General features: G+C 34.7%; 1 protein-coding gene across 2 annotated transcripts; it reads left to right on the top strand.

Moving 5' to 3' along the window:
• Window positions 1-15518: 15518 nt before the first annotated feature.
• On the top strand, window positions 15519-24651 carry LOC18421897 (putative mitochondrial adenine nucleotide transporter BTL3). 2 transcript variants are annotated; one of them, XM_011622593.3, is made up of 4 exons: window positions 15519-16495; window positions 17181-17478; window positions 21552-21989; window positions 24422-24651. In XM_011622593.3, exons 1-4 carry the CDS (start codon window positions 16032-16034, stop codon window positions 24488-24490), a joined length of 1269 nt encoding a protein of 422 aa, XP_011620895.1. In that variant the 5' UTR covers window positions 15519-16031; the 3' UTR covers window positions 24491-24651. The 2 variants fall into 2 exon arrangements, with proteins under 2 accessions (XP_011620895.1, XP_088724609.1); XM_088868483.1 differs by lacking the exon at window positions 24422-24651 and adding an exon at window positions 22235-22448 and having other exon boundaries at window positions 15809-16495.
• Window positions 24652-26300: the final 1649 nt, after the last annotated feature.

The raw sequence follows: 26300 nt of genomic DNA, 5'->3' as shown, positions 1-26300 counted from the left end.
GTGTCGTAGTTTCCAGAAGGGAGAGGAAATGGATGTGTTCTACTTTCCACGAGGGGATAGATTCTGTAACTAGAATTTCACATTTTTGCCCTCATGTAACACGTAACGGCAAATGTGGATTATGCGTAAAAAATATCTTTTTAGATTAGATACAATGATATCTTTTATTTTTTATACAAGGTGATCATAATTTTTTACAATTATTGAATGTGAAATTTGATAGCCAAGATGTGTTACAAAGTTTGAGAAATTCTTTTTTAAAATTGAGCTCGATCAATAGAATAATTGCATCAACTTAATTTCACATCTAATGGTCAAGATTAATGTGACCACCTAGTATCAAAGGTAAATGATCTCATTCTATACTTTCTGATATCTTTTTAAGATTTTTCCGCTCGAGATCGAAAAATCAAATATTCAAAATTAGGGGCTGGATTATCTACAAAGAGATCATTCATCTTTTGTGCATGAAGGTCACAATCATTCCCACTGATTAGATTTAAATATAATAGCTTTGGGTGAATCTTCAAATCTAAGAATTTTTTTTTTAACTTTATGTCTATTCAATGACACTTTTACAACCACTCAAATTGATATTTAAAAGACGTGAATGATTATGATTTCCATATACAAAAGATAAATAGTTTTTTTGTAGATAATCCCATAAAAAAAAATGGGATTGTAAGTAAAGAGACTATTTATCTGTTTACATGAAGATCAAAATTATTTTTGTCCCTTAAGTTTCAAAATGTGTGGTTCCAAAAATGCTATAAAGGACCAATTTGCAACCGAAGTTTGGTTTACTTTATTATCATGCAACGTTATAAAACCTTGCTATTTTCAATCTGTATCATTGAGTCGAGCCGAATGAGAATCGGTTGGAAACAAACTGGCTCTATGATGGTATGGGTTGCGGTCTAGATCTCTACTAAAACCTTTTTTATATATTTTTACTATTTTTAAATTTACTTAATATTTTTTGAACCCCACTAGACCTCACCACATAAATGTCTACCTTAATTTTTATTTTATTTAATATATATGTTGATGTTCTTTTAGGTTACCAAATCATACTAGATCCGGATCATTGATTCAATAATCTGACACCGATTTATGGATGAGCCATCCCCCCTAGATCCAAAATTTTAAACACGCTCGCGAGTAAAGATGGCTTACAAAAGTTCAGATGTATACTGTGTGCATCATGTTGTTAAGAGGGGGAACCAACCATGGGTGTACATTTCCTTTTAAAAATATGCGAACTTGGTCTTTACCTTTTGAGCATTTTTGGAGTGCTCATGCTAATTCTTTTGAGTTGATCAATTTCTGTGCATCATTTGTTAAGAGGGGGAACCAACAATGGGTGTACATTTCCTTTTAAAAAGATGCGAACTTGGTCTTTACCTTTTGAGCATTTTTGGAGTGCTCATGCTAATTCTTTTGAGTTGATCAATTTTTAATGTTCAAAGCAGGGTTTGAAAAGTCGTTCGACTTGGGAATCGGCTGCCCGTTTCGGTTCTAGCATGATAGACGAAACTGCCTGGCGAACCGCCCGATGACATACATCCACGTACATCACACGCGCACGTGTAACATGTGCGACAAAATCACAAGGCACATATCACATGTAGGGTTGCCTCTGTGTTTCCACACGCATGCTTCATTTCATATTACATAGTTATTTATATAGCAAAGTTGAATATCCATGTGGGATAATTTCCAAACATCATTAAATGAAGATGGAATGTAAATATATTCTATTAATAAATAATATACTATCACATATAGTGAGGAGGGGCGATGGTTATGACTTTTGCTCTTTTCTTTGACATCCCAAGGTTGAATCTCCTTGGGTATATGTTATATTAATTTTTGTTGTATAGCAGTTAATTTTTGTTGTATATAGTAGTATAATTATTTTTGTTGTAAATAATATAAAAGGTATAAAAAATAAAAAATAAAAAATTTATTCTATTTAAAATCTCTCTCTTTCGAATAACAATCTCTTTCACTAAATTTATTATAGAAACCTAAAAATTAAATTTTTGAAAAATTAAAGTGTTATTTCTAAAATCTATAAGCATTTTATTAATTTTTACATTGATAACCAAATCTTTTATTTTATTTATTAATTTTTATATTATAAATCATGTAATGTACTATTTTTCTTACAGTTGTCAATGATAAATTTTAAATTAGATAATATCATAAAATATTTTGAATTTGTTATTATTTGTATAATAAAATAATTATAAAATGTAAACTAATAATTATAATTTCAGTATATAATATTATAATTAGTTAGGTTATAATAATTTTGGATTATAGTTAGTTAGGTTGTAATAATTTGGGTTTTTTTAGCGGATTAGGTTTTTTCTCCAAAACGAGATTTTAGTGGCCATTGTTTCATTGATTTAGTCTACTCTTTATTATAGCCTATGTATAAATATATATTTTATCCATGATAATTCTATGATTTTTGTTTTATGTGATGTAAATTTAATGGTTAACATAAGTTTATATAGGGAAAGAGCATTTCAATATTCACAAATTGATAAAAAAATGAAAGTTAATAATATAGTACACTCATTTCTTATTGGATTCCTAAAAGAGAACATTTATAATGAATTTTGATAATTTATTTGAAATTTTTTTAAGGCTTAATCGGACCGATTCCCGATCCGTATCACCGATTCATAGATCCGGATGGGTTTTTGGAGTGCTCGATCAGGGGCATCGATCCTTTTTTTAAACCACTGGTTCAAAGTCTATTACTTCTTATCATATTCATGATCATTGAGCTTGAGATTATGTCGTGTTTAATGTTGAGATTGATTTGAAAAGAGGCCGCACTTGAATAAGTAAGCACCAATGTTTTTCTTTTGGACCTGGTTTCAATGCGGCCAAGCCCGCATACGTAGAAATGCAGGCCTCTTAATAAATCTATTTTTGAGATAGATTTTAATTCAAGGGAAAATTTTCATTTTGTTTAGACGGAAATGCTCTTCCCGTACACAAAATTCAATTTGGCCAGATTTGACGTGACTTTTGGACCCCAGTAGCACAATGTTGGACCGCACCATCGTATTGTCGGACCACACTTATACATTACCTGAGCCCTGTGACTCCAGAGTGTTACACTGTTGGACGCCAGTGTCGGACCCTTGTTATTCCAGAGTGTTCTACTGCCGGATTGTACTTACATAGTGCTAGAGCGCTGTGATTTCAGAGTGTTCTACTGTCGGACCGCACTTACACAGTGCCGGAGCACAGTGACTCCTGAGTGTCCCACTGTCGGACCGCACTTACATAGTGCCTGAGTTCTTGATCCACTGTCGGACCGCACTTACATCGTGCCAGAGCCTTGTGGCTCCAGAGTGTTCAACTGCCAGAGCGCTGTGACTCCAGAGTGTTCCACTGCAGGAGTGCTGTGATTTCAGAAACTCTTTCTTCTAAACTGCCGTCATAGATTGCCGAACCCTTTTCTCTCTCTTGTCCCTCAACTTTTTTTCTTTTGGGTGGTGTTACATGTTAGCTAATAATAAGGAGAATTGGAGTTACGTGTTGCTTTTAGGTGGTGGTGACACTGTTTTTAAGTGGCAAATTGATTTGGTGTCTAAATCTATTTCACATAGGGCCTATTTGATAGCTGGAAGCAAGTTTAGGAACTGTAAATTGGAAGTTCTTAAGTTCTGTGAACTTAAGAAGTTCATGGTTTCTGTGTTTGATAACCTCCCTGAGAAGTTAAGAAGTTCTTGGTTTCTGTGTTTGATAATCTCCTAGGAAGTTAAGAAGTTCCTGGTTTCTGTGTTTGATAGCCCCTTGAGAAGTTAAAGAATAACTGAGTATCTGTATTGGATTAGAGAAAAGACTGGCTTTCATCCCATTAGCAAGTGTTACATTTTTTATATGTCCACCACTGACACCACATGATAAAATTGCATTTTGGTTTCCAAACCGGCCTATAGTCCTTACCAAAAGAATTATCATGGGGTAGATATCATCTTGAAGTTTTCCAAAATCAGTGGCAGTCATGTAATTTTTATAAAGCCCATATCATTTTGAACTTTTCTAAAGCAGTGGCAGTTATGTAACTTATTTTCTGTTTCTTTTTCTTGCAAAGAATAGGTGCACATTGTTTCTTTTTTTGCAAAGAAGTATGGACATGCGTGAAGACCAAGCAAAATCCATAGAGAAGTATAGTCTACCTTTGTGAGATTTGTGGTCTCTATCTTATTCTTGTAACGATTTTTTGTTTGCATGATTTTGTGTTTCCACGATTTAGTTTTTGTGCATTCACTTTTTTAATATATATTTTTTTGACAACTTTTCTCAAAATATATAGTACTTATAAACAATGAAAAGAAAAATACAAAATGTTTCATATCATGGTATTGGAACCAAAAGATCTTTTAAAAAAAAAAGAAAATGCAAAATGCAGAATAGAATAAATTCACTAATCAATGAACATTTCAAGATTTGCATGCTATGTGGCCCAATGGATAAACTACGAGTGAAGTTTGAGAGTCAGAAGTGCACAAAAATATGCAAGACACTTGGGGTCAAAATATTGAAACTCTATGGAGGCATTAGATGTTCTAGAAAAGGGATGTATAATATCCAATGCGCTACATAAAACTATGCTCCATCGGGGTAATCCACATTTGATGAAATTATGAGTGGTGATGAAGATGTAGGACCCACCATTGTGATCATATCCTGTTCTAGGGGGTTCCAGTCCCTCTTTATACCATTTATCATTTCATTGGACGAGGACCACCCCATGGAATCTGCAACTGAGTAGCCATTGGATATATTATACACTGCCATTCTAGAGATGTAATAACAATAACATGTAATAACTTCAGCACTGATACATTTGTATCAAGCAATATTCACAATTGATGCGTCCATAAAAAGAAAACTATCTACAAAACCAGCCCATTCAACAATTAACCTGTAATAGTTTAAACATACATAATTCAAAATACAAGAACTAAGAAATCAACCCATTCAAATACACATGCACAATACAAGCAGTACGAAATCAGCCCATTCAACAATAACCTGCAATAACTTGAGCGCTACATATATTCAGCACTGATGCATTTGTATCAAGCAACATTCAAAATTCATGCACCCATAAACAATAACCTGTAAGAAATCAACCCATTCAAATACACATGCACAATGCAAGCAGTAAGAAATCAGCTCATTCAATAATATCCTGCAATCACTTGACCACTTCTTATATTCAGCACTGATGCATCTGTATCAAGCAACATTTACAATTCATGCACCCATAAAGAAAACCACATACAAAACCCCATTCAACAATAACCTGTAATAGTTTAAACATACATAATTTAGAATGCAATACAATGAACACAACATAAAAATTTCATATGAAATGTAGAACAATGTTTAATTACAAGTGCTAGCGACTTAGGTAGGCCTCCCACAACTACGTCGCTATGGCATCTCGCAGATTGATGCCAACGTCATGATCAACATGCCCTTGAGTCAATTGCGAAAAACCATCATCTCCGTCAATTACGAGTTGACTCTCAACCCTCCTTCGAAAATGCAGTTCCCTTTTGCTATCGGCTCCCCAGGTCATCATGATGTAGTTGTGTAATATTGCACATGCAATAACTACATCAACTTGTGTTCGTAAAGAATACTGCATTTCATTCATGAGTATAGGAAATCTAGCATTCCAAAGTCCAAATGTCCTCTCCACCACATTTCTAAGCTTGGAATGCTACTTGTTGAATAACTCTTTGTGATTCTGGGGAGCTTGTGGGCCTGAAGTAAATTCGTTTAGATGGTAACAGACTCTTTGATATGGTCCTATGAAACCACGAATAGTAGGATACTCACCATCTACAAAGTAATATTTTTCTATACCATGTTTGTGCAATGAGTAAATTGTAAGGCCAAATATTATACTAGAAATATTGTACAAATCGAAGCAACAAAACATAGGAAGGAACGAAGTTACCCTCAGGCACTGCAAGCCTACTGCCTTCATTTGCGTCATATAGGACTTTAGAATCTGATGCGGATCCTTCCCAACTTGCAATTACATAATAGAAGCGCATATCAGAACCAACCACAACCATAACATTCTGGCTTAAAAGTCTTTTTTGTTTCGGAAACGATTACGCAATCGACTATGAACTCGAACAGGGACGTGAGTCTCATCAATAGCTCCAACACAATCTTATTAAGAGAAAAAAATCAACATATTATATATTAATTCTCAATGGATATGAGAACAACAATGTGAATTACTTGACACTCACATACCTTGAAATATAGGTAAAATCGTAGTGTATCACTAGCAATGTGGGCCGGTGTTTCATTGCTTGCTGGTTGCAGGAACAAGGGTTCCAATTGTAAGATGACTTGTAAAACTCTATGGAAGTAGTAACTTATGGTCTGCCCTGAATGTTGGAACCGTTCCTGGACCACCCTATTCCATTGATCATGTGTGACGGTGCTTAAAAATATGGCTATTTGTTCATCAACTGCCTAATATCTTGTATTTGTAATATTTGTCCTCTGCTTTAACAAATTATCTAGACTGATAAAAGCATAACTTTCCATTCGTAATTGGTTGAAGCACTTACGAGGGTGCCCTGACAGCAAGTATTGGACATAATTGGCCCTAGTAAAAATTGAAGTGTGAACACGCCTTCTCCTCTTTTGCGTAGTGATATACCAACATATAATGCACCACATTATATATGTAAGATATAATATTACCATCAACTGACGCTGTTGGGGATCCATAACTAGAAATAGAAAAAGGCACCCACATTAAATTAAAGCAGTATTTTTAATCAAACCATAATATGAAAGAAGCCATCCACATCCATAAAGAAAACCATGAAGCAACTTTTGACATTAAATTGAAAAAAACCATCCACATACAAATGAAATAATTTATCCAGTACATATTTATAAAATGCAAACCATAAAGTAATCTATATCAAACCATAATAAGAAAGAAGTCATCCTCATCCATAAAGAAAACCACGAAGCAACCTTTGATATTAAATTGAAAGAAACCATCCATATACAAATGAAAGAATTTATCCAACACATATTTATAAAATGTAAACCATAAAATAATCTATATCAAACCATAATATGAAAGAGGCCATCCACATCCATAATGAAAACCATGAAGCAATCTTTGATATTAAAATGAAAGAAGCCATCGAATTACAAATGAAAGAAGTCATCCACATACATATTTATAATCTGCAAACCATAAAGTAAGCATAGTCAATCAAGTATTTAGAGGTGTTTCATCTCTTCATCCAAGTAAGTCTTTCGTATCCTTGGATCCGATAAGTTTAATAATATCTATGCCTTTGTAGAATCTTGGAAGATCCTTGCCGCCATTACAAAGACATCATCACCAACTTCACCTGCTCTTCACATGTCTTCAACAATCTTTAAGGCGTCTCTCCTAACCTTGGACGGAACATCTACCACAGGAGTACTACTGTTACCTACGGTTTCATGTACTAGTATCTTAATGCTATCGGCCACCTCTATCATGACTTTAGTCATGGAGTCATTGAAGGTGGGTTGCTTTGATCGACGTTGTGTTCCTATAAGAGTATGAGACCGTTGTCTTTTTCGATCTAAATGATACTGGGTCATCAGATGAGGATGAGCTAGATTGGACTTAGACTTCTACGGCGGGGTCATTAGATAATGGAGTTTTGGGCCTTTTTGGCTCAATTGTAATGCCATCCCCAGTCGATTTGTACGTCATTTCTGATGTGTTGCCCTTATAGATCTTACTTAGGAGCGAATATTCGAGCAAAGTCTTGTTATGATATTTATTTGCCCATTCATTCTCCTTCATATAAAAGATCATAAATTATTTTTAGCGATATTCGTATTTAAACATATTCAAAATTTTTAAAGCCTATAAAAATGAGTAATTACATATCGCTAAGTAGTCAATCCAAACATCACTTTGGCAGTTACTATCGTCCTCCTTGCATCCCATCCAAACCCGAATACATTATAAGTTTTTTTATGTCACTATACATGGTTTTGAAGAACTTATACTTGCTATTTAACCTACTTTCCATGTTTAATGGCCCAAATTTAAGTGTCATTGCTTCTACCATCCTTTTCCAAGAACCATTTTTAAAGCTCTCTCCCCCCCCCCCCTTTCCTTGGATACAACCCTACTCTCATTTTCCATGAGATCAATTAAATAATCATCTTCTGCCTGTGTGCATTGCAAGTTCCTCTTGGATCCTATATTCTTATTCGCTATGCTTGTGTTTGGATCCATTCTAAAATAGGGAGACAACAAATCTATTATATTCTATATAATCATATGTTGTGTTCTCTATCTCTCTCTCTCTCTCTCACACTCTCTCATTCTCTCGGCAATATTATAATAGCACACGACATTTGAACATACTTAGAATAACTTGTAATAGTTTAAACATACATAATTAAAAATGCAAGAACTAAGAAATCAGCCTATTCAAACACACATGCACAATGCAAGCAGCAAGAAATCAACCCATTCAACAATAACCTATAATAACTTGAGCACTACTTATACTCAACACTGGTGCATTTGTATCAAGCAACATTCACAATTCATGCAGCCATAAAGAAAACCATGTACAAAACCAAACCATTCAACAATAACATGTAATAGTTTAAACATACATAATTAAAAATGCAAGAACTAATGAATCAGCCCATTCAAACACACATGCACAATGCAAGCAGTAAGAAATCAGCTTAAACAAACATAATTAAAAGCAAGAACTAAGAAATCAGCTCATTCAAACACACATGCACAATACAAGCAGCTAGAAATCAGCCCATTCAACAATAACCTGTAATAACTTGAGCACTACTTCTATTCAACAATGATGCATCTGTATCAAGCAACATTCACAACTCATGCATAATTAAAAATGCCAAAACTAATAAATAGATTAAATATACATAATTAGTTTTTTAAAAGGGGCTGGGCATCTAGCTTAGAGGTAACATCTTTTGAGATGGTCTCTAGTTTGATTGTTTAAAGCCTTGGCTCTATATAAACTTTTTCCTTTATAAAATAGTTTAGAAGTTAGTTTTTTTAAAGTGTTAGTAGGGTGGTGTGAGTGGGAACGAAACCACCATGTGGCAACATCTTTTGTTCTTTTTTTTTTTTTTAATACTCATTTCATCATTATAAAATAGATTTCATCTTTTGTTTTTTTTTTTTTTTTCCTTTTTTGAAGTACTCATTTCATCATTATAAAGTAGATTTCAAAATTTCTGATTGAAAAAATCTTCTTTAGTAGGTCTTTGGTCCAACAGAGTAAGTGTATGGTATGCTCCATTGGGAGCATGTTATTCTCAATCAAAAGAAAATAATCAAACAAGAAATATTAAGCCTAAATAAGAAAAACAAAAGAAAATAATCAAACTAGAAATATTAAGGCTAAATAAGAAAAAAACATCAGCCAGTCGATGGGAGAGATCTAAGCCATTTGTTTTACTTTTTTTTTAAACATCAGCCAGTCGATGGGAGAGAAAAAAACATCAGCCAGTTCGAACCTCGAATCCTTTCGGTAAGATCTCTAAGCCATCATGGGCCTCGAGGGGCTTCCTAAGGGCCCAAACAAATGGCAGCTTAGAGAGCTCTAGATCATAGGTTATCTCATGCACTTGTTCTATATTTAGTCTACACTCACTCCCAAACCCAACAAAAACAACTGACCTCAGGGGCTGGGCCTCTAGCCACTCAAAGGCTGTGGACCACTTGTTCTTGATACAGAACTAATAAATAGTTTAAACAGTCACAACTCATGTACAAAACCAACCCATTCAACAATAACCTGTAATAGTTTAAACATACATAATTAAAAATACAAGAACTAATAAATCAGCTCATTCAAACACACATGCACAATGCAAGCAATAAGAAATCAACCCATTAAACATACATAATTAAAACCTGTAGTCACAAATTAGCTTGCTCCATCCCGTTATTCTTCTTCTTCTTATCTTTTTTCTTTTTGTTTCGCAGCTTTGTTATTTCCCTACTTAGTTTGAGTTCAATCTAAAACTCATTTTAACACATTACAAAACAGAAGAAAAGATAAATTATTTCATGGAATTGTGAACTATATTCCTTGGACAAATTTTGCCATAAACACAAATCATCTGCAGTTACATAATATAGAGCAGTTATCATGATATGAGACATAAATTAAATGAGAAATTATAATGCAATAATGATTAAGAGTCAATGTAAAACCACTAGAATCGTTGATTAAATATGCGTACAAGAAACTAAGAACTAATATCACAACAAGGAAAGCTATTCCACCACAAAAATAGGGAAAACATAAAAACAAAAAATGCAAAAATACAGCATAAGCTGAGAAACAAGCTTAAATTTCACGTAATGACTCGAACAAATCCATAAAACCCTAGAGATTTCCAATGTTTTTAATGAAGTTTTTAATGTATCCGTACTCTGATCAGAGCTCAATGAAGTTAATGTATTTATACTCTGATTAGAGCTCAATGAAGTTTTTAATGTATTCATACTCTGATCAGAGCTCAAAGATCAGAGCTCATGAAGTTAACGTATTCGTACTCTGATCAGAGCTCAATGAAATTTATAATGTATTCGTACTCTGATCAGAGCTCAATGAAATTTATAATGTATTCGTACTCTGATCCGAGCTCAATGAAGTTTATAATGTATTCGTATCCTGATCAGAGCTCAATGAAATTTATAATGTATTCGTACTTTGATCAAAGCTCAAATATCGGAGCTCAAAGATCAGAAAAAGCCCTAAACTTTTTTTTTTTGGCCAATTTTTGCTCAGAAAAAGCTAAAAAAAAGCTCAGAAAAAGCACAAATATCAAAGCTCAAATACTATTTCTTTTTGTTTACAGATTTTACCAATTTTAAAAAATGAAAAACCTCAGAAAAATCCCTAAACTGTAATGTATTCGTACTCTAATCAGAGCTCAAAGATCAAAGCTCAATGAAATTTATAATGTATTTGTACTCTGATCAGAGCTCAAAGATCAGAAAAAGCTCAGAGAAAGCCCTAAACTGTTTTTTTTTTACCAATTTCGCTCAGAAAAGGCTAAGAAAAAGCTCAAATATCAGAGCTCAAATAAAAAAAAACTTTTTACCGATTTTAACAATTTAAAAAAATAAAAAACCTCAGAAAAAGCCCTAAACTGTAATGTATTCGTACTCTGATCAAAGCTCAAATATCAGAGCTCAATGAAATTTATAATGTATTCGTACTCTAATCAGAGCTTCAATATCAGAAATTCCTCATAAAAAGCTCAGAAAAAGCCCTAAACGTTTTTTTTTTTTTAACCAATTTTCGCACAGAAAAAGCTCAGAAAAAGCTAAAAAAAATCTTAGAAAAAGCTCAAATATCAGACTTCAAATAAAAAATATCTATATTTTTTTTTTTACCAATTTTAAAAAATAAAAACCTCAAAAAAAGCCCCAAACTGTAATGTATTCGTACTCTGATCAGAGCTCAAAGATCATAGCTTAAAGATCAGAGCTCAATAAAATTTATAATGTATTCGTACTCTAATCAAAGCTCAAATATCAGAGCTCAAAGATCAGAAAAACCTCGTAAAAAGCTCAGAAAAAGCCCTAAACTCTTTTTTTTAACCAAATTTCACTCTGAAAAAGCTCAAAAAACGCTAAAACAAACTAAGAAAAAGCTCAAACATCAGAGCTCAAATAAAAAAAAACTTTTTTTTACCGATTTTACCAATTTTTTAAAAAATAAAAACCTAAAAAAAAGCCCAAAACTGTAGAGAACATCATTATTTTACCAATTTTCGCACAATTCTTCTTCACAAAAAATAAATAGAGAGCTAAATCACATGAAAATTAGGCAAAGTGAGAATTTGAAGACGAAGATGAGATCAGTGACCCCGTACCTCGATTTGGTTATGCCGGATATGAGAGATGAAGAAGATAAGGAGACATTTTCTTCGAAGAACAGAGGGGCATGCTGCTACGAGGGGCAAGCTGGGAAGAGAGGGGTGCTCGACGAAGGGTTGCTCACTGGCTTAGGGGTGCTGCGTCTTTGTTTTGGGTTTCTCAGCGGCGAAGATGGGAAAAGAGGCTAGGGTTATCAAAGGGGAGGAAGTTACGCACTTCCTATTTTAGGTTCCGACCTTTGGGTAGGAACTTTTTTAACAAAAGAGTATAGGAAGATGAATAGTAAAATAAAGTTTTTATTTGGAGTTCTTATTTTTTATCAAACATGAAAGTTGAGAAGTTCTCAACTTCTAGAAGGCACTTCCTATTATCAAACATGCACATATAGAGAGATCGAGCACTGGATTCATGGAGACAGTAGAAGAGAGAGAGAGAGAGAGAGAGAGAGAGAGAGAGAGAGGGGATAGGACTCGGGCCAAATAATCCTTCGAAGAGGGAGAAGGAGAGAGCTCGGGTTTGGAGAACGTGCAAGGAAGAGGGAGGGAACTCAGGCTGTGAGTGCGTCTATGGACTGTGGATCCCCTTGCAGTAATTTTTAAGCTCTCGTGGGGAAGGAGAGTGAGAGAGGCGTGCGTAAGGGTAAAGGGTAAAGTAAGGGATGAGAGAGATAAAGGGTAAAGTTAGGGTAGTTGTGTCTTTTTTTAAATTTTTAGGAGGGTTGGGGGTATTTGCTAGGAAACATTGTTTTCAAGAAAAAAGTGAGCGGAAAAGAGTAGTTGGGGGTAAGTTGGGGGCTATATGTAATTTTCCCTAAATTAGATGCAATCGTGGTTTGGACATTTGGACCTCTTTATTATGCAATCGACGTTGTGAATACAAGTGAGAATGTTGAGATTGATTTTGAAAAGAGATCGCTCTTGAATAAGTACGCACCAAGGTTTTTCTTTTGGACCCGGTTTCTATGCGGCCAAGCTGGCATATGTAGAAATGCAGGCCTCTTAATAAATCTATTTTTTGAGATAGATTTTAACTCAAGGGAAAAGTTCATTTTTTTTAGACGGAAATGCCCTTCCCATACACAAAAATCAATTTGGCCAGATTTGATGTTGACTTTTGGACTCCCGTATCACAACGTCAGAGCAAACCATCGTATTGCTGGACCCAATATACTATTGGACCGTACTTACACATTATCGGAGCCCTGTGACTCCAGAGTGTTCCACTGCCGGACCGCAGTGTTGGAGCCCTGTGATTCCAGAGTGTTCCACTGCCGAACCGCACTTACATAGTGCCAGAGCGATGTGATTCCAGAGTGTTCCATTGCCGGACTGCACTTACACAGTGCCGGAGCCCTGTAACTCTTGAGTGTCCCAATGCCGGACCGCATTTACATAGTGCTGGAGCACTTGATCCACTGCCAGACCGTACTTACATCGTGCCGGAGCCATGTGACTCCAGAGTGTTCAACTGCCAGAGCGCTATGACTCCAGAGTGTTCCATTGCTGGGGCGCTCTGATTCCAGAAATTCTTTCTTCTAGACTGCTCTCATAGATTGCCGGACCCTTTTCTCTCTCTTTGTCCCTCAACTTTTTTTTTTGCTTTTAGGTGGTGTTACATGTTAGCTAATAAGGAGAGTTGGAGTTAGGTGTTGCTTTTAGGTGGTGGTGACACTGTTTTTAAGTGGCAAATGGATTTGATGGCTAAATTCATTTCCCATAGAGAGAGATCGGTCACCAGATTCAAGGAGACAGTAGAAGAGAGAGAGAGGATAGGACTTGGGCCAAAAAATCCTTCGAAGAGGGAGAGGGGGAGAGCTCAGGCCAAGAAAGAGCGCAAGGAAGAGGGAGGGAGCTCGAGCCATGAGTGCGTTTGTGGACTGTGGGTCCCCTTGCAGTAATTTTTTAGGTCTCGTGGGGAAGGAGAGTGAGAGAGGCATGGGCAAAGGGTAAAGTAAGGGAGGAGAGAGATAAAGGGTACTGTTAGCGTAGTTGTATCTTTTTTTAATTTTTAGGATGGTTGGGGGTATTTACTAGGGAACATTGTTTTCAGTAAAAAAGTGAGAGGAAAAGGCTAGTTGGGGGTTATATGTAATTTTCTTTAAATCATATGCAATCGGGGCTTGGACATTTGGATCTTTTTATGATGCAATCGATGTTGTGAATAAAAGTGAGAATTCTGATTTAATTTTACTAATCGTGTACAAAATTTTATGACATTTAGGACTGAGAAAACTCAAATATGTGTGAGAAGGTCCAACAATATGTGGGTGGGAAGGTATGTTACCAGTAAAATTAATACAAAAGAAATGCTTCTTCCAAATGATCCGAAAAGCAAAAATGTGTTTCCCATGTTGCATCCATATGCTATCTCATCATCATCATCATTATCATTCAAAATATTTTTCTATTTATGTGGGGTCTGCTATATGAATACTGGTATGTTATTTTGTTCTATCAAGGGCCATACGTTCAATGAGGTCATAAGTCACCATAGCAGATAAAATAGATTCAAGATTCATAAAAACTTGTAGCAAAATTTTATGTTAACTACCTACCTAACACAACTCACCCCTTTTACTTGGATTTGAGAAAGTCTAAGTCCTCACCCTTCTTCATTATATCCATATGCGATCTAAATCACAAAAAAAAAAAAAAAAAAGAAAAGAAAAAAAAAGAAAAAGGCAATCAAGTTAAATATTACCAAAAAAAAAAAGAAGGAAATCTAGGTACATATCATGCTGGCTAGTTGGGACTGAGATCCCACCATCAGCTGCTTGCTTTTTGAAGTACTTTTAGCGTCATTTTGCGCGGGACTCCCCTCCATCTCACGTTTTCTTATCTGTTCAAACCATTTGAGCCGCCTCAAAATTTTGCCATTTGTAAGGTCACCATCTTCTAATACACCTCTCTCGCTCTCTCATATGTTTATTCCCTCGACGCTCTCTCTCTAACATGTTTAATCCATTGAACTCTCTCAATCCAGCACGTCTCTCCCTCTCTCCAGCACGTTTACCATTGAATTGTTTCCTCCACATGCTCCTTCCAACACATTGATCTCTTAAGAATCATTCTCTCTCTCTCTCTCGTTTCTTACACACAAGGCATATACATAATATTTCTATACGACAAACTAAATAAAAAATAATAATAATAATTTGAACAAAAGAAATTGACCCAAATACTTTTAAATTGTTTTAGACGTATTTTGATCCATTTCATTTGTTTAAATTATTTTTTATTACTTTTATTTTATGCACTATAGACAAATACATTTATTCTTATTTTTAAATAAAAATAAAAAAAAAATACAAACTCTTTTTGAGTCATTAAACTATACAAAGTTCAATATAAAGTTATAAAACATTGAAGGTTGTTTGTGCCCCCTACAAGTCCACATCTTGTGGAAGTCATATCATCCTAATATAAAACTATAAAAAGAAAATGGTTTGGTAGGGCTGCAAGCATATCAAAATAAGTAAAACCACATCTCAAAATTCATCAAAAATTATAATTCACGAATTGGGAAACCTTTACAATGATCATCTCGGCTAGAACATTTTAGTTGTGAAAAAAATTAGGATTTTAAGATCTAAAAATAGTGTATACTGTAACAAATTTTTAGACCGTTTATTTCACCCTAAAATTAAGTGTTCATAGATCTGCAAGATCTGTTCCATTATTTGGGTTTCAAATATTATTAGTTGTGTTTCAAATTGATTTAGATCCATCATGGGCATTTCCTTTGTCCAAAGTGCTTTCCACTTATAGATTTGATGTGAGGCTTTGTTTTGTTTTCATAAATCCTAGGCCCTATAGAAACTTCATCCAATTATAAAACACAAAAACGCGCCTAATCTATCCCTCTCTATCTCTTTTTTGAACACCATGAGCCCTCTAATTCGAGGCCTAGCAACCTCACAATTCATCCTCCTGTACAGCTTCTACTCCACAAGCAAAGAAAAAAATAAAAATAAAAATAAAAAATCCTTTTTTTTGTATTAATGCTTTAAAACAACTATTCTCTCTCTCTTTTTTATTTATTTCTTCTAATGGACTTCTCATGTTCATCTTCAAAAGGCAACCTGCAAAAATATTTTCCCCACCTTCACCTTGTAAATGCTCCTGACCAATTCCCTGATGCTTCCATTATTCCCTCTCCTTTCCCTTTGTCTTCCATCTCCTCCTCTATTCTCCCATCTAACCCTTTCAAGAACAGATGCTCATTTCAAGAAAATGTTCTCAATCTAACAGTGGAATTGGCGTTGAAAGCTCAAAGACTGGTTCAAAGAGCTGGGTTCTCACAGGTTAGATGCCACAGTAAGGCATTAGCCTTCGCTAACATCGGCCAATTGCAGTCGGACACGAAACACATCTCGGATTTACCGGTATCGAAACATGAGGCACAGGGCGATGGCGAGGTTAAGGTGGTGGAGAAAGTTGGTGGGAGGGCCAGTTCATTTAGAGAGATGCCAAAGTTTCTCCTTGCTGGTGCTGTGTCGACTATAGTCTCAAGGTCATCTCTCTCTCTCTCTCTTACTCAAGTATGGTGGTGATTGGTGCTCCAAGTTCGAAGCAAACAATTTTAAGTTAATTTCAACATTTTGGGAAAGGGCCTCGGTCGTGGTGGCACCCCTACCTTGCATCTTAGTTACAGGTCGTGGTTTTCATTCCTACCGACACCACTCTAGTATCATATTCAAAAGGAATAATTCCTAAATTATTTGAAAAAATGGGCAAGTGGGTTTATCCTCACCACAAAATTACCTGAACAAAAAATGAAAAATCTAACATTTTGTAATGGTAGTACAAATTTAGAGAACTGGGAGTGTATCCATTACAAATTTAGGGAAATGGGAGTGTATCCATTACTCTATGTATCTGCCTATACACAGTCATTACAACCAAGCGAACCACCATTAATGAAGAGAGAAAGGCTACCAATCGGGTGGAACTGTTGATGAGGATGGCAACCGTCCGGTCTGGGGTTGGGCTGGCCCTGGCCTAGCCCTAGTCCTCGTCTGGCCTGGCCGAGCCAGGCAAAAACAAATGAAGATGAAAAAAAAAAAAATATAGAGGAAAGAGGGCCTGGGGAGGCCTAACCGATCCCTTACTAGCCTTAGCCCAAGCCCTACTCTTTTAGAGCGAGTGGCCATATTGTTAAATTATTTGTTTTTGGATTATGACTTGAAATTATGCAGGACATTTGTTGCCCCATTGGAGAGAATAAAGCTAGAGTGCATAGTGCAGGGTTCCAAGTATAGTTGGATAAAAGCGGTGGAGTGTATATGGGTATCAGAGGGCATAGGGGGGTTTTGGAAAGGGAATTTATTGAACCTCTTCCGCATGGTTCCCTTCAAATCCATCAATTTCATTTGCTACGACATCTACTGCGACGCCCTTCGCCAAAAGAAAGATGAACTCACAAACCATGACAGACTCATTGGTGGTGGCATCTCTGGGATCACGGCTACAGTAGTATGCCTGCCCTTGGACACGGTCTCTCTCTCTCTCTCTCCACTTTCTCAATCTCTCTCTTACAACTATTCCACTTTTCCTATCAAGTTAGTGAGACCAAGCTGTTTGCTTACTCCCTCGGATAAATATACATGGAGATCATTTACTTTTTTTAACACAAGGAAGTCATAATTACTATTGTCTTTTACTTCTCAAATGTAGGGTTGTGAGCATGTAGTTGATTAGAGTCAAAGTTCAAAATATGTTTTTCAAACACGCACCATGCCAGTCAATTTAACATCTGATGGTTGAGAATAATTGTGACTTCCTTGTAAGAATGATAAATGGTCTCATTATAAAAGACAAGCTTTTTATGCTTCCCCTACAATATAAAATTTATATACTTCTCCTTATCCAACCGTCAATTATGAATAGATGGCTAAGATTGTCCCAATCACAATCTTATGTCTCTACACTATTTTATTTTTAATGTTTTTTTATAAAATATTTTGACACCAATTTTTGAGCATTTAATCCTCTATTAAAAATATATAAAAAGATAATCCCAATAAAATAAATGATCAAAATACCCCTGAAATATTTAAAAGGTATTTTAGTCATTATATTTTATGAAAAAAAATAAAATACTCTAAAGCATCATATCTAAGATCAAATCATTAATGACTAACTTGATCAAAATTGAACGGCTGGATAGTTGGAGAAGCACATATCTTATATGTTGTAGGAAAAGTATAGAAATGTTTCCCCATATAAAAATTTTTTAATCCAGGTAAGATATTACTGTTTTCTTTGAAAAACAGGAATTTCGATTTGAGTGCGTATGCTATGCTCTTACAGGAGCGTAATGTACATCTACTCCCTCGGTCTGAAGACCTACTTGAGAACAATATTTCAATTTGCTGGTTTGGCAACCACATAAGAATCACGAGATGATTATTATCAATATCAAAGAATTTGAATTTTGAGTTTTTCTAGCACTTAGATCTTACGTCTCTAAAAATTAGACGGTACTCTATTTATCCTTAAAGCATTATTTTTTGAGTGCACATGAATATAATATATTGTGGGTTTGGATTTTGAGTGCCCAGACCCAGCATAGTTGGACAATCTTTGTTTAACATTAATATGTTATTTTCTTGAGCCACATTTGAATTATTATTACTATTTTTCCTTTTTACCCCAAAGTATGGGGCCTAAAATTAGTCCTTCATTGGATTTTAGTTCAAGGAGCAAATGAAAGAAATGATCTGGTGAGAACATAAAATCTTTTCATATTTTCTGTGAAACTTTAACACAATCAATGTTACGGAAACGGAAACGGAATTTCGTCATAAGCTACATCACTAGTCATAAGGTACATCACTTCATTGTCATCATCGAAGGATGGAGTTTCTATAAGGCAGCCGACTGATAGTTACATATGCACCCCCTTCTTAAAGGTGTGCGGTTTGTCATAGAGCCTAGGCTCCAAACAATCACATTAGAGCCTACCTTCAAATAATGTCGAGAAATGTGGTTTCAATATTGGAAGTCTTTGTGATAGCCTTAAAATATATTTTCACATTTATTTATAAAGTTTAAACTTTAAAAAATAGTGTAGATCAACATACCTATGAAAACTTGCAAATCTTGAAAATTGACGGTCCAAAACTACGTTACAAAATATACTATTTCCAAAACTTGCAATCCATTTTTTTTCTCATGTCCATGCATCTTGATGTCGAGATGATCAATTTGAAGATATTTAGGCATCAAAACAGTGAAATTTTTAAAGTAAGCTCAAATTTGATTGTTCAGAGCCTCCGTTCTATATAAACTTTTCCCAAAAAAAAAAAACATAATTTTACAACTAAGATTATTTTATTGGGATCTTTTGTGTACGGCCAATATGTGATTTTTGTCCAATGCATTTTAGACAGCTTCCATCTTTTGTGGGTCAGCGTGCTCTTGCCTCCTTTTCCTCACATAAACCTTTTCCATCATTAAATAATGAAAAAAGTTTATATAAAGACGCAATTTTATAATGTAGAACTATGGATGCACCTCAAAAATCCATCGGAAAAAGTAGTTTTAATGTTGAAAAACCCATTGATTGATCATCTCAACATCAAGATGTTTGACCATGAAAAATAAAAAGATTTTGTCTCAAAAATAGTGCATTTTACAACATATTATGTACACCGTCCATTTTTAAGGTGTTCATATGTTTATAGATCTACTTGATTTTTACCATTTTTAAAATTTAAAATTTTATAATTAGATATAAAAATAGATTTTGAGATAATCCTAAGAACATTTTACATCAAAATTACATATCCTCATAAAATTTGACATAACACTAATAAAACAAGAAATGAATTAATGAAATAATGTTGGTGGCATTCAATATTCATCCTCGTCCCCCCCACGGAATAAAAGGTGATGACCATATGAAGATCATTTAGATAATTATTTTCTTTTTTTGTACTTTATTGATGTATTATTTTTCTCGTAAGACGAAAAAGAAAATTATTTATAATCAAAATCTTTTTCTAGCTAATTAGGATCGGCTACGACGTAAAAAAAATAAATAAAAATTATCGGCATGGTAGCTATTGAGCAAGCTGAACATGTAGGGGCAGTGAAAAATTGTAGTCAGGCTTTAAATTATGAAATTAATTGTGCGTGTCTGTCATTAAGAACAAATATCCAGCAACAGATACAGCATAAAGTGGCAATAGAAGTGTCACATTGGGGTTAAAAAAGAAAAGGGGTATATACAATAAAGTCTTTATTTTAGGTAAAAGGAGATCATAATTATTATTGATAGTGAGATGTGAAATCGAGTGGTTGGGGATGTGTCTTGATTGGGTACAAAGTTTAAAATAAATTATTTTGAATTTTATGACGCACTTCAATTTGTTGGATTTTTGACCCAAAAAGGTCACAATCATTTTCAGCTATTAGATGTAAAATTCGACAAATTGAATTGTGTTATAAAATTTACTCCTTCGTACCATAAATTTACTCCCTCGTCCAAAACTAAGTTTTTTGCATGAGGGACTAAATGTCCAGCATCATCCCATGGAAGCATAATATACGAATTCTTTTTAAAGTGCTTTTGCGGGACTCTTTGCTTCCTAACGTAGGGGCGGCAGTGTACCCTGACTCGAGGGGTAGACCCAATCCAGATATGGGTCTAGGTATGGGTCAAAAAATTGGACTTGAAAGGTCGGTTTTGGGTTCAAATTTTGGATCCGAATACTATTTGAGTTCGGGTCCAGTTTCAATCGGATCTGGGACCCAACCCGATCCGTTGCCACCTATTTTAAGTTTAATGCCCCTAAGAAATTTGCAAATTCCCTGCTACCTCATTATGTAAAGAGATAGTGTCCCCTATCGATCTAACGTCCATCTATAAGATGGATGTTGAAAAATAGTTGTCCCATGTAAGTTTTAAAATTAATGACGTCAGAAATATATAAAAAAATTTCAACTTTTATATATTTTATTTAGGGTGTAATTTTTATAAAGCTGAAGCTCTTAACAATCAAAATAAATTGCACCTTCAAATAGTGTCGAGAAATGTGGTTTAAATACTGAAAATCTTGGTGATAACCTTAATATATATTTTCATTTACAATTATAAAATTTGAAGCTTCAAAAATAGAATAGATCGAGCATATCTATAAAAACATAAAAATCTTGAAAATTTACAGTAAAAAAATACATTACAAGATGCACTATTTTCAAAACTTGAAATCCATTTTTTTTTCAAGTTCATGCATCTTGAGGTTGAGATGATCAATTTGAGGATATTTGAACATCAAAACAACTCATCTAATAAAAGTTTTGAGGTGTGTCCTAATTTGATTGTTTAGAGCCTCGCACTTGTATAAACCTTTTCATTTAAATTTAAAACTTTTTTTTTTTTTGAAATTTATAATCATTATGGTTGAGATTTTCATTACCCTAAAATTTTGAATTCAAAATCTATCTTTAATGTATATCTTGGAGAAAGACCGTATTTAAATAAATGAGTCGGCCAACTAATAAAAAACCTTGTACTCATGCAAATGGGGGAGAACAATAACATTGAAAAGAACATGTTACAGATCCGAACCAGGCTCTTGGCTCCAGGAGGTGACACATTAGGTGGGGTTACAGGTTGTATCTCTAACATGGTCCGCAATGAAGGCTTCTTCTCTCTCTACAAGGGTCTCACACCAGCTCTTCTCAGTATGGGCCCTGCTAGTGCTGTCTTCTATGCAGTTTATGACATTCTCAAGTCCTCCTACCTTCGTTCTAAGGCTAAGGCTGGTAACAGTGAGAGTGAGGCGTGTGAAACCGAATTGGGACCTGTGAGGACTCTGATCTATGGAGCGGTGGCAGGTGCATTTGCAGAGACGGTTACGTACCCGCTAGAGGTGGTGCGGCGGCAGCTCCAACTACAGCGTGCTGCTAAGGTTGGCTTGTTCTCGGCCTTTGCCTGCATGATACAGAGGGACGGGCTCAATTCCCTCTTTGCGGGTTTGATGCCGAGCACGCTACAGGTTTGTTGCTGAACATATCTCTCTCTATTTTTATGCATATTTTTTTTATGGGAAATTTTAAAATGATAAATAGTGCATCTCTCATGGGTGATTGAATAAATTGGAGGATCTCATGTTTTCCACTCTATGTCTATTACCGTCTATCATGTGAATGGAAGGTGATAACCCTCCAGTCCAGGACGTGGTTGAAAGTAGTCCAAAAAGATATAGGGACTTCTAACCTGACTAAGGGTTTTTTTGAGCAGAATGACGGATTAGGATTCGTGTAGCCGATCCAAATTAATTAAAAAAAGGCTATGATGATGATGATAGTGATGATGTCAATAGAAGGTGATAACCCTGAATAGTACTATAGTCAAGAGGATCATATCATGCTTTCCCTTGTATGAATGTTTATTTATTTTTTGATAAAAAAATAGAGTGCCAGAAAATTACCTCAATTAGACTTGTTGGAATATTTATTTATGTGTCTCGCTTTCCCCTTATTTTCGTGGTCATTGGGCAAAATAATAAGTTTAATCCAAGTCTAGGGGTTACTCTTCCCTCATCTAACTTGATAATGCGAAATGCCCTTTTAGTGTAAATCACAACATTTTCAGCCTAATATTTTACCCAATACTGTTGTCTTTCCATTACAAACAAGTATACGAGTTTTCTTATTTTAGGTCATTTATTTATTTCAATCCCATTGATGTATTTGAATCGTTTTTTGAACCATCTATAATTGGCCATTGTCTATTTTGTATTTATTTATTTTTCAAAATTTAAACAAAAAAATAATTGGTCTACAAATTTGCATCATGTGCCCTTCAATTTCTCAAATTGACCCCTTGTAAAATGGACACGGTTTTATGAGGGAAAATTGCTTCATGCGGGCTGGACTGCATATCTACATATGCGGTCCAAAACTATAAAGCATGTATCTTAAAGATGGATGCAAATATGTGGTCCATCTAAAAACAATTGAAACTAATGATCCAAATATTTTTTTAATAAAATTATTATTTTTAGTTTTAAAAATTTATTTATTTTTTCATATTCATGATCTCAATGTTAAAGATTACATATCCTCTAAAATTAAGTTAAAAAATCCATCTTAAAAATAGATTTATTACTAGGCCTGCATTTCTACATGTGCGGGCTTGGCCCGCATGCTAACCGTGTCCTTTTATGAGTCCCAGGAAGCATATGTAGAAATGCAGGCTCCATTAAGAATTCATTTTTGAAATAAAAATCACCTTAGAACAACCAATGTCAAGGATACATGGTTGGGTGTTCAGTGTCTAAAACACATTTGAAGGTTTGGGCCATAAAAGTTTTTGATAGAAATTTAGATTTTTGACAGTTTTTGAGTAAAGGACCGAAGCCTCATGACTCTGTTACTGTTATTAACATCTGATGGTTGAGGGATGTGTCTCTATTCATTCAAGATATAAAAAGTTGTCGTAGTATATGTTCCCTAGTCCGGGGAAGTAATTTCCGATCATTGGAGCAAATTTTTAGAGTGCTAAAAGTAAAACCATTGGTGTATATTCTCAATTGAATGTTTGATACATTCCATTTGAGCAGAAGAATCAAGCAAAAGAGGGTTCAGAACTTCACATCAGTCATCTTCTGTACGCAACAGATTGTTGGTAGTATGTGTTAGAGGCATCATAGCATGTGAACATACTTCAGAAGATAATAATATTTGCTATGAATTTGCTACAAGTATCATATTATAGACACGCTCACTCGCAATTTTTGAAGCTTCACTAGAAAAAAATATTTTTCTGCAAGCAGAACAAAGAAGCCTTTTTGTGAAAAATATGAAAGTTGATGAACATAGTTCAAGAGACTGTAAATATCAAATACCCTGCAGACATGCATACCCTGATAAAGAGCACATAATCTATGTAACACACATGGGCCGTGAACTATTAGACCTATTTATATTTCTTAAAATCCCCATATCATGACACCATAATATTTCTAGTGGGATCATTGTCATTCTTATTAGAAATTGTGAAATTATCCCATAAAGCAATGGTTGATTTTGAACGCATAGTTTGCTAGGCACTGATTTTGAGTGTATCTTTTGCCTTATGTTATTGCTGTCATTTTCGGGTGGCAAGCATTCCGTCTTCGCTCTTGCAAGTTGCCATTGAAGGCAACAAGCATTCCGTCATCGCTCTTGCAAGTTGCCATCGAAGGCAAGAGAATTGTTGCTTCAAGCAGTATATCTTTACATGGTGAACACGCTTATATATGCATTTAAAAGATTTTAGGTGCTCATGTTGTTATTTATTAATTAATACATTTAGAATGCTAGTGATTATCATGGAATATGAATACAATTGCAACATGTTTGTATGTGTCGTTGTGAATAACGTCTTGGGCTGCCTGTTGGCGTTATTAACTTATTGACTGATAATCTTATGTATATGGTACAGGTCTTGCCATCTGCTTCTCTGAGCTATTTATTCTATGAACTGATGAAGTCCCTTCTGAAAATAAACTAACTTATATTGGGAGTTTTTCACTGGATTATTTCCGAATGTACCGTAGTTTTGTCTCAATTTCTTTTTGTACGGCATCAATATAAGCCTATGAATGAATGGGCTGAATTCGGTTTCTATGTAACTTGACTTAAACATGCTAAGGAAAATAGATGCTTTTGGCACTAGGAGTTGTAATGATACAAAACAGGCCTTGAATTACACATCAATTCCCAAAAATTTAAAACAGGAAAATAAAAAAAGAGACAATACATGCTTTATGATCTATTTTTATTGTAGATAATGTATTTAACATTTCTTCGGAATTTGACATGGTTACTAACTTTCAATTATCTGTCAACAAGTCGAAATGTATGAAATGTTCTTAGGGGACAGAAGAATCCTTTGAAATTTATCGTACTAATAACCCATTTTAGGCAGGTAGGAAGTCTGATGAAGCTCCATTACTTGATTACAACTCAAAAGCAGTTGACAACCATTATCTGGTTGATTATTTGAAATTGTTTTAGTTAACACACATGAAGGTAAAATTTAACTGAATGGCAAGTGTGGTGCTGCAGAGAAATATCATATTTAGTACAATGTACACCTCAAAGACTCAAAAAAGGAACATTAACAGGCGATATGAAGGCCTCACTTACCCAGTAGTCATATCAAAGAAATATTCCTGCTTATATCTATTGGGAATCTTCCAAATCAAAATTTAGTTTTTGGGAACAGCAAAAAAATAGGTTTCTTGTTAGTTTTATAGGAGTTATTGTCAATGAGTGGGATACTAAAATGTACTACCTTATGACCAGTGGTCGACAGGCTGGGTTATTTACACTCTAAATGGGTGGGCAGAGACTAAAAGAAGTGTTATCCAATGCTTTTGTAAGTCCAAACAGAAGTTAAAAATTAGCATTCTATTAAACCTAAATGATCAAATATTGAAATATATTCATGTAGTAAATGTCTTATGTTGCAACCTCAAATGAAATCTTCAATCACCAAATCATCAATATAAAGGGTCTTCACAATGTTAAACATTTTACTTCATACCCCATATGGGCGCAGCAATGCATTGGAACTTTGAATCTTTCACCCCATGTATGTGCACGAGTTAATTGTAAATAAAAAATGGGAAAGTGTTCAGAGATTAGTGTTCCAGAGCAATTTTACATTGGCACTCTTGAAAACAGCATAAAACTAATATCCTTGAACAGATTAGCATGTTCTATAATTGCTTAATGTTAGTCCTCAACCAGATAGGCTTTATGTTCTTGGCAAATGCAATGATGTTAATATTCTTTAGGGTATTGGCCCGATGGGTGTGTAACTAGGTGTCATAGCCAAGATGCATGATTAACTACAACCTTTTCTGATTTACAAATAGTGTAGAATTGTAAGGAACAAGATATGCCTTGAAAATTTTGAGAGTTATACAGCAAGGAAATTTTTTTTGTACAAATAATTATTAAACACAAAGGGTCTATTTGGATGACAATTAATACTATTAGAAGTAAATTGCTTTATTAATATACTGATTTGTTAGTTGTTGGTCTTGTACAAGATCTATGAAATTGCATTTGTGCATTGTTTCATATGTTGATTGGTTTGAGGATCTTAGGGAGTGAGATAGGTGGTTTAACTATTTTCTTTGAAGGATTTGTCCAAAACACAATCTGCATCTCCAATCTTTTCTTGGTGACTGTTCTAGCGACCTTCCTGCTATTTCCAGAGATTTAAAAACAATAAAAGTCCTTAAAAAGCATTCATCAATTTCCATTGGGGAGAAAAAAAAAACATTTTGATATCCCTATAGAGAAAAAAA

Source organism: Amborella trichopoda, chromosome 5 (genome assembly GCF_054954075.1).
Source record: "Amborella trichopoda isolate Santa Cruz 75 chromosome 5, AtrichopodaSantaCruz75HAP2 v2.0, whole genome shotgun sequence".
Lineage (NCBI taxonomy): Eukaryota > Viridiplantae > Streptophyta > Magnoliopsida > Amborellales > Amborellaceae > Amborella > Amborella trichopoda.
The sequence above is the reverse complement of the archived record's forward strand: the minus strand, read 5'-3'. Positions and strand labels throughout refer to the sequence as shown.